At 31.9% G+C, this 10,058-nt stretch overlaps 1 protein-coding gene across 1 annotated transcript in view; it reads left to right on the top strand.

Annotated features, from left to right (window-relative positions):
• Positions 1 to 473: 473 nt before the first annotated feature.
• LOC137623223 (delta(14)-sterol reductase TM7SF2-like) overlaps positions 474 to 10,058 on the top strand; it is a 98,697-nt gene continuing 89,112 nt past the window's right edge. The window contains exon 1 of the mRNA XM_068353944.1: positions 474 to 619. Coding sequence (XP_068210045.1) covers positions 508 to 619 — 112 coding nt within the window. The 5' untranslated portion in view covers positions 474 to 507. The remainder of the gene's footprint in view (positions 620 to 10,058) is intronic.

The following is a 10,058-nucleotide window of genomic DNA, read 5'->3' as shown; positions in this document are numbered from 1 at the left end:
AATATCGCATAAAATGTACGATAGTTGGCTCTGGTATCGTACGTCGTACCAGAGGCAGTTTAATCGTACATTTGTAATAATTATCGTACGCATAGCAGCCTTGCCCCTCAGCCAATTGTCTTTTTGACTTCAAATGGCGTTCACTGCGACCAATCAGATCTCACCTAGCGTAAGCGTCATCTACCGACCAATAAGAAAAGGTTTTACATCTACATTGAGCCAATCACATGCTCGCTCTCATAATGGCGGAGCCAATCAACGCGGGCACAGACAGCGCGCCAAAGCAGAGTTGCCATTCGTACGATAATTATAGTACGTGTACGATTATTTTGGGTCCGGTACGATGTACGATACATACCTAAGGTATAAACAATGTAGGTGTGTGTGTGGGTTTAATTAAACAATTATACTAAAATCTTTTGAAATAAGTCAATCATGTAACACCCTAATAATTATATCGAAACTGTGTACGATAATTTTGGTTGAAAAACGACAATTTTAAGGCTCATGTACGATAATTCAGTCGAAATAATCTGGCAACCCTGCGCCAAAGCATCCGTTAGTGTTCGTGTGAGTGGCCTAACAGATATTAGCGTCTGTGTTTTTCCCCAAAAATTCGGTAAGTACGCTAAAATCTGAGTATCAGTGGGTGATAAATGTATTCCACCATATTTGTGAATTTTCGCTGATTTTCTTGACCCGGTCAGATGACTGGGACGATTGGAAATTGACCGGGAAAATGGGAAAAAGAAAACTGGTCAAAAGCGTTCAAAAGTTGGCGGGTTTGGAGAAGACAGCTACTACTGGGAAGCGTCACCGGTCCCGTCACTGACTTATTTTCATGAGATCTGTCTTCCCTTTCTAATTTCGACTCTTTTTTTAAGTACTCGGTATTTACATACGGGCTTGAAGACTGATAAAACGATAGCTGGTTCATTTTAATAGGTTATAATATGTCTGTTTTGACGTTGTTACTGTTTGTAGAATGATTTATTGTTAATTTGTTCTCTTCATTTATTTATTTCCTTATTTCCTTTCCTCACTGGGCTATTTTTCCCTGTTGGAGCCCCTGGGCTTATAGCATCTTGCTTTTCCAATTAAGGTTGTAGCTTGGATAATAATAATAATAATAATAATGGTTAATTGTTTTCACGAACGCTCTCGAATTTCCGGAAAAAATGGCAACTAAACAACCTCTTGATACGTTTTCCTAGAAATGCCATTGATCCTTGAAAGTGAACCTCTTGATACGTTTTCCTAGAAATGCCATTGATCCTTGAAAATGAACCTCTTGATACGTTTTCCTAGAAATGCCATTGATCCTTGAAAATGAACCTCTTGATACGTTTTCCTAGAAATGCCATTGATCCTTGAAAATGAACCTCTTGATACGTTTTCCTAGAAATGCCATTGATCCTTGAAAATGAACCTCTTGATACGTTTTCCTAGAAATGCCATTTATCCTTGAAACTAAACCTCTTGATACGTTTTCCTAGAAATGCCATTGATCCTTGAAACTAAACCTCTTGATACGTTTTCCTAGAAATGCCATTGATCCTTGAAAATGAACCTCTTGATACGTTTTCCTAGAAATGCCATTTATCCTTGAAACTAAACCTCTTGATACGTTTTCCTAGAAATGCCATTTATCCTTGAAAATAAATTATGAAAATCACACCCTCAGTCATCTTTATTCACAAATCGGTGCTATTATAGTATGCTATCTACCGTCGAATTTCTACTATAGTATGCTATTTACCACAAAGTATGTTATCTACCGTCAATGTTAATCCTCCTGTTTGATGAGGATTATCAAACAGATTACTTACCACCAGTATGTTATCCTCATTGGACTTTAATGATAGTTTAATAATATTTATTGGCTGGACAACATGGGTGCATAATTATAAGCAGTTTGTAGGGAAACTTTTTTTTACAAATTATTCAAAGCTCATCATACAACAATGTTACAAGTTAATCAAATGAAAAATCAAATATTACAAAACTGAAAGAAAATAATCTATGGAAAATATTCAATCAAAATTTTACTCTACTACTGCATGTAAACATATCTTACATCATTCAAGAAAGCAGGAAATACAACTTCGCCTTTTCTCGGAACTTTCCAATTGAAACCACCACACTACACACTTCCAGACACATTAAACCAATCAGTGACAGTATTAGGGGATTTCCCAGTTAATTGTAAAGTAGTGTTAATTTGGGTCTCATAAACAAAATAATAAACCAATTCCAAAATATCAGAAAGGGGTGGTAGATAGCAAAATCGGCGGTTAGATAGCATACTATAATAGCACCCACAAATCTGATAAAACGATAGCTGGTTAATTTTAATTTTAATTCTTCTTACTACACTGTAATTGTTCAGTGGCCACTTTCCTCTTTGTAAGGGTAGAAGAGACTCTAGTTATGGTCTGCAGCTCTTCTAGGAGAAGGACACTCCAAAATCAAACCATTGTTCTCTAATCTTGGGTAGTACCTTAGCCTCTGTACCATGGTCTTCCACTGTCTTGGGTTAGAGTTCTCTTGCTTGAGGGTACACTCGGGCACACTGTTCTATCTAGTTTCTCTTCCTCTTGTTTTGTTAAAAGTTTTTATAGTTTATATAGGAAATATTTATTTCAATGTTTTTGCTGTTCTTAGAATATTTTATTTTTCCTTGTTTCCTTTCCTCACTGGGCTATTTTCCCTGTTGGAGCCCCTGGGCTTATAGCATCCTGCTTTTCCAACTAGGGTTGTAGCTTAGCATTTAATAATAATAATTCCTTGCTCTCACGTTATAGTAATTGATGGGTGAATGAATTTTATATTGTTATTATTATTATTATTACTATTATTATTACTATCCAAGCTACAACCCTAGTTGGAAAAGCAAGATGCTATAAGCCCAGGGGCTCCAACAGGGAAAAATAGCCCAGTAAGGAAAGGAAAGAAGGAAATAAATATATGAAGAGAACAAATTAACAATAAATCATTCTAAAATAAGAAACAACGTCAAAACAGACATGTCATATAATAAACTATCAACAACATCAAAAACAAATATGTCTCTGTTTCATTACATTTTATGTATAGCTGATAGCGAATACTTATAAGAAATTTGGTTTATATTCTTAAGTGGCCTGGTTATTATGGTACGTTAGTATTAAATGAATTATTACGTTTGTTTCTCGGTTACATGATTTGCAATATAGAGGGTCTGATTCTATTGTTATTGTTATTGTGGAATGATCTTCCTAATCGGGTTGTTGAATCAGTAGAACTTCAAAAGTTCAAAGTTGCAGCAAATGTTTTTATGTTGACCAGGCGGACATGAGTCTTTTTATAGTTTGTATATGACATATTTGTTGTTGACGTTGTTAATAGTTTATATATGATATATCTCTTTTGACATTACTTTTTTTAGAATGATTTATTGTTAATTTGTTCTCTTCAGTTATTTATTTCCTTATTTCCTTTCCTCACTGGGCTATTTTTCCCTATTGGAGCCCCTGGGCTTATAGCATCTTGCTTTTCCAATTAGGGTTGTAGCTTGGATAGTAATAATAATAATAACAATACACTATCACTTTTGTTTAGTTATTTATACAATTTAAACGTTATTTTAAATGCACGTAAACTTTCACTAAGTTAATTCCTTTAGAATCGAATACCAGTAAGATAAAACATTCATTGCACAATAGAGAATTCTGATCTTTCCTGCTATATTTGATCTTTGGTTGAACACAAAATTTTGACTTCATATTTAGTTCTCTTGCATTGCTTGTTCTTTCATAATTTTTTTTTTTTAGTTTCCAAAGTAGGCCTACATACTTTTTATTTTTAGTGTCTGGAGTAGGCCTACATACTTTTTATTTTTAGTGTCTGGAATAGGCCTGCATACTTTTTTTTTTTAGCTTCTGGAGTAGGCCTACATACTTTTTATTTTTAGTGTCTGGAGTAGGCCTACATACTTTTTTTTAGCTTCTGGAGTAGGCCTACATACTTTTTTGTTTTTAGTTTCTGGAGTAGGCCTACATCGTGCTTCATTTGAGTAATTAATTAAACTAAAATAAGTATGGTATCTAGTTTGGCCCAAACTGTATGAAGTTTTTATAGTTAATGATAGATCTAATTTAATGTTGATACTGTTCTTAATTAAAATATATTATTCTGATTGTTACTTTGTATTTCCTTTTGTCACCAGACTATTTTCCCCTGTTTTAGTCCTTGGGCTTATATCATCTTGCTTTTCCAACTAGGGTTGTAGCTTAGCTAGTAATAGTAATAGTGATAATAACGGGTTTAATGTTGTTATGCAGGAGACTTCATTGTTGTTTTGGAGCTCTATTATTATAAGGTTCGATATTTGATCTGTTTAATATCAGATTTTCATCAAATACGACTACAATCTGGTACACTGTTTTGGAAAAAGCAGTGCTTTTATATATACATATATATATATATATATATATATATATATATATATATATATATATATATATATATATATATATATACATATAATTTCTCTTCCTTTTGTTTTGTTAAAGTTTTTATAGTTTGTAAATAAAATATTATTTTAATGTTACTGTTCTTAAAATATTTAATTTTTCCTTGTTTCTTTTCCTCACCGGGCTATTTTCCCTGTTGGGGCCCCTGGGCTTATAGCATCCTGTTTTTCCAACTAGGGTAGTAAATTAGCAAATTGTAATGTTAATGGTTATATTGTTACTTGATACCCGAGTTATCAATCATTTATACTAATTTTATAGGTTTAGTTTTAATGTGATCTTGCCTTTCTTTTCACTATTTTTTTTTTTCATCTATGTTGGCCTGTAATTTTAAAGATTAGGTATAAAGTAAACCATTTGGCAAGACCTTCACCTTAATATATCTCGACTGCATAGAGAAATCATGGCATTGTGAATTATGCCTACCCAAGTAATGACATATCTTTTATTGGCCATATTGGGATTAAGAATTGTATTATATACTGAATTTAGGCTATGTTAATTGTATGTCAAAGATATTCCTCTTTTATTTTCCTAACTGGAAAATTTAGGGATTTTTTCGTTGTAAATATTTTGCCAAGAGAGATCCATTTTAGATGTTAATGCAGATTATTTTTGGAAAAAATATAAACTAGTGACTGGGTTGACAGTTTATCAAACTGAAAATGCTGTTTTGGAAATAGCAGTCCTTATATATATATATATATATATATATATATATATATATATATATATATATATATATATATATATATATATGTGTGTGTGTATATATATATATATATATATATATATATATATATATATATATATATATGTGTGTGTGTGTATATATATATATATATATATATATATATATATATATATATATATATATATATATACATATATATATATATATATATATATATATATATGTATATATATATATATTGAGGCTACGAAATTAAGACTTGATTGGAGTTAAGTACTTTAGTCTTATTAGTAACATCAACGAACTATTATAGGACGTAAGTACTAACACCAATCAAGTGTTATTTTTTCTCCTTTCGTGGCCTTAATACATATTTTATGGTCATCACGTGTCAGTTTTCGTGATGTTACGGTATTAATCTCTGGCATCGTCGTTTAGTTAGTTCTTAATGCATGTTACATAAGGTTTTTCATAATTTTGACCATCCTTTACATTCAGGTCTTCCCTGAGTGTACAAACCAGTACGCAGTACTATTATTATTACTAGCTAAGCTACAAACCTAATTGGAACAGCAAGATGCTATAAGCCCAAGGGCTCCAACAGGGAAAAATAGCCCAGTGAGGAAAGGAAATAAATAAATGATATAAGAAGTAATGAAAATTGAAAAAAAAGATATTTTTAAAACAACATTAAAACAGATGATTGATTTATAAATTATAAAATTACTTATGTGAGCATGTTTAACATAAAAACATTTGCTGCGAGTTTGCCTTTCTAACCAAGACCTATCTATTCTGTAGGTTTTGGATCGAACAGGCTTGCCCTCTCCATGATAACGTTCAATATTACACAGTACTCTAAAGTTTTATTTCATCCGTGACCAGATTGTGGAATTTAATATTCTTGATTCATCACCTTAGCATATATAGATTATTAATATCCACATATCCTTTCCTCACTGGGCTCATTGCATCTCGACTTTACTTACTATAATATAGGGTTGTAGCTCAGAGTTGCCAGATGGAGGGAAATTTCCCTGTTTTAGGAAAATTTTGCGTCCAAGAGGGAAAAAAACTTCAATATCAAGAGGAAAACTGAAATTTTTCTGGAAGATTTCATATACATGAAAAGCGGGATAAATGGTAGAAAAAGAATATATATATATATATATATATATATATATATATATATATATATATATATATATATATATATATATATATATATATATAAATCTTACAAAACAGGGATATTTTGCTTGAAAAAGGCTATCTTTGAAGACCAAAATAGGGAAATTTAGTCTAACCCATCTGGCAACACTGTTGTAGCTTGGCTTGTAATGATGATAATATGCTTCCACATAAATCCTTTACACGTTAAGATTTTGGATCTATTGGAAAACCTTCATCCAAGCCAGGAATATCAAGTGTCGCTCCATTATACCAGAGTGCAAACAGGTGTGTGATTCCACCGGAAGTACTAGTCATCGCGTAGTGGCTTTAATTAGCATAAATCTCAATTTGTAAGAGCTGTCTCGTTTGCTTTAGATGGCTTCTACGTGTTTATTTTTTTTTTCATTTCAAGAAGCGTCACCTAATGCAAACATATCATATTACTCGTTTGGCTTTTGAGAAGCGAATCATCGTTGCGTCAAGTGATATTACCTGTTATAGTGGAGTTCTTTGATGTGCGTGTGTTTACAATATAGTTGTGGCATGAATGAATAACCTTGATGTGGTAGAGTCGTTATGGGGGAAGGGACGAAAGGTGATGTGTCTTTTTTTCTGGTGGCATTTTATTACACTGATTATTGATATTTTTTTTTTCTTTATGAAATGTTAGATGGGTAAGTAGTGTATCAGCTTAAAGGGTTTGATATTTGTAGCCATATAATTTTATTAATGTATTATATATCAATGATTAGACCATGAATTCCAGAATTATCTTCTTAACGCTCCCTATTTATTTATCTTTACCAAGTTTATATAGAAAGTTTTAAGCGTGTATTTCTATAAAAGTACTTGGAATGATTTTTTTACTGGTAACAATTGACAATTGGGTTAAATGATACCGCATGTACTGGTAAACGGTTAGGGGATGTCGCGTGTATATTAAGAGTAATTTTAGCCAGTTTTATGGCTAAACCGGTAGGCCTATCAATAGCCTAAATTATAATGACTCCTCTGCTAGCCAATTTCGTAGACGGGTGTTCGTTTTTGCCAACCACACACTATTTCTGTGCTGAGATAATGGGCGTTTTCCTTTTATTTATTTATTTTGATTCAAGTTTTTACATAGGAAATATATGTTGTTTTTTCTAGATTTTGATTTCATTTAATGTATTTCCTTTCTAGAATTCTGGGGAGTTAATAGTCTTCTTTGCTGTTCATTTCTTTTTTCATTTTGAGTTTTTTTGTTTTTTATATGAGGATGTTTTATTTTATTTTTATATTCATTATAGACATTTCTGTTTCGCGATATTTTCTCTTCCTTAAGATGTACTATTACTTGTTGACTACTGGCAGTCGTAGTTTCCCCACTATAATGGATCATTCTGGTTAGCTAGTTAACTTCAGTAATAATTCCCCTGTATATTTGTATAAGGCTACACTTAGAATCTTATTTCACAACACCGGTAATTGCAAAGTTATTTTTCTATGAACTAGAAAATTGTATGATTTTGAAAAAGAATTGCAAATATTTGTAAAATTATAGTATGATGTGCAGATGCTGATATTCTACCTTGTTTGCTTAACATTAAAACAGGACTGGAAAATTATTCTGTACACGTTCCTCCGTTGTGAAACGATACTTCCCTGTCTAAAGGATTTATAAGACTTCTGAGGACCTGATAGGATCTAGCCCGCCAGAAAGGACCTCTGTTATAAGTATTTAATGGGAATCGTTGTCAGTCATTTTGAAAGATATTGTACATTAAAATTCTATACCTGGGTTACAATTTTTTTTTAAAGTTGCATTTGACATTTAATGTTTTCATGAGTTAATTTTCATTCTGTATTACTATTATTATTATTATTACTGGCTAAGCTAAAACTCTCGCTGGAAAAGCAAAATGGTATAAGCCCTAGGGCTCCAACAGGAAAAAAGTAGCCCAGTGAAACACAAGAAATAAATAAACTACCAGAATATTAATGCACATATAAAATCAAATATTTTAAGAACAGTTGCAACATCAATAATCAATATAGATATTTCATATTTGAACTGAAAGACTGATGTCAGCTTGTTTAGCATAAAAAAATTCGCTGCTTATTAGGAAGTCATTCCAGAAACTCGTCATAGCTGGATTAAACTAAGTCATCTATATAAAAATTCAGCAAATCATATAATGAATACCCATTGTTTTGATGTTGGTCGATCATGTGATATATACACACTAAAAAAATACAACTTATAGATGAGTATTGATTTGGTAAATGTTATGGCCTTGGAATATATATATATATATATACTGTATAATAAACTTTGCTTATAGTTTAGTTTTTAGTATATATATTTATATATATATATATATTATATATATATATATGTGTGTGTGTGTGTGTGTATATATATATATATATATATATATATATATATATATATATATATATATATATATATATATATATGCATTGCAAGTAATGAACACTGCTCAGCTATGATATGAAAGGCTGATAGTTATAGCTTTGCCTTTCAGTATGTTGAATTTGTTGCGTATAGAACTATTGGGTCAGGAAGAAGCATTGGATTTCTCATGAATATTTTGAACTTTTATTCGTATAATTGTCATATATCGTTATGATGTTACCTCTTAAGATTGATTTTTTTGCTTAAAAGTATTTCGGATGTTGTAATCCATGGCTATAAGACGCTAATCCGGTCAACAGTTGTTAGTGATTATCTTATCTGTCGGTATCTTTATGTACGACTCCGTATAGCACTTGTGCCCGTCTTTACAGCTTAGTATATTAGAATGATTGGTTTTAGAGTAAGTTTTGTGTACTTCTTTAATTTTGGGTCTGTTGTAGTTTATTTTAGAAAATAGTCTTTACTGTTTTAGGGTTTGGTGTTCTGGATTTGTGCTGCCGTAAAATTCTCTCTCTCTCTCTCTCTCTCTCTCTCTCTCTCTCTCTCTCTCTCTCTCTCTCTCTCTCTCTCTCTCTCTCTCTCTCTCTCTCTCACGCACACACACGAAGGATATTAAGGCCTTGGCTCAATTTTTAATTTTAGAACTGTAATGGGAAGGTTAATACATATTTAGTAAATCTCTCATATGTTGATACTGTATTAGTTAAAAATGTTTCAAAAATGACCACTTTTATATGCTGTAATTGTTTCTGGCAATGGCTACCATTATTCCCAAAGAATGGTGTGCAATTAATTAAATACTTAAAAACATGAAAAAAAAAATCAGGTAATTGGAACATTATTTGGTTTTACATGCATTACAGGTATTGAGCTCCTATGTTCCCCAAGTGTTTAGACAACATTATGTTGTAGGGTGTTTCTGTATTGTATTTCACTCTACCCCTCACTTCTCTCCTGGCTAATCACCAGTAAGCCCATAATCGTTTGGAATAAGCTACTGGTATTTCTTGAAGGGTGTTCAAGCCTACTTTTTGTCACGTGTAGAAATAATTCAACCAGGGGAGAGCCTGTCACTTTGATTTGATTATTTTTTAGTCCTTGTCTCCATGCATTTAAAAAAAAACAAATTCAAGCCTTTATTTAACAGCAACGGTGCAATTTTGAAGATATTGCAGCAAAAAAAACTGACAGTAGACTTAATTTTCATTAGCTAAGCTACAACCCTAGTTGGAACAGCAGTATGCTATAAGTCAAAGGG

The sequence above is a fragment of the Palaemon carinicauda genome, chromosome 30 (assembly GCF_036898095.1).
Source record: "Palaemon carinicauda isolate YSFRI2023 chromosome 30, ASM3689809v2, whole genome shotgun sequence".
NCBI lineage: Eukaryota > Metazoa > Arthropoda > Malacostraca > Decapoda > Palaemonidae > Palaemon > Palaemon carinicauda.
Note: the sequence above shows the minus strand (reverse complement) of the source record. Positions and strands in the feature narration are given on the sequence as shown.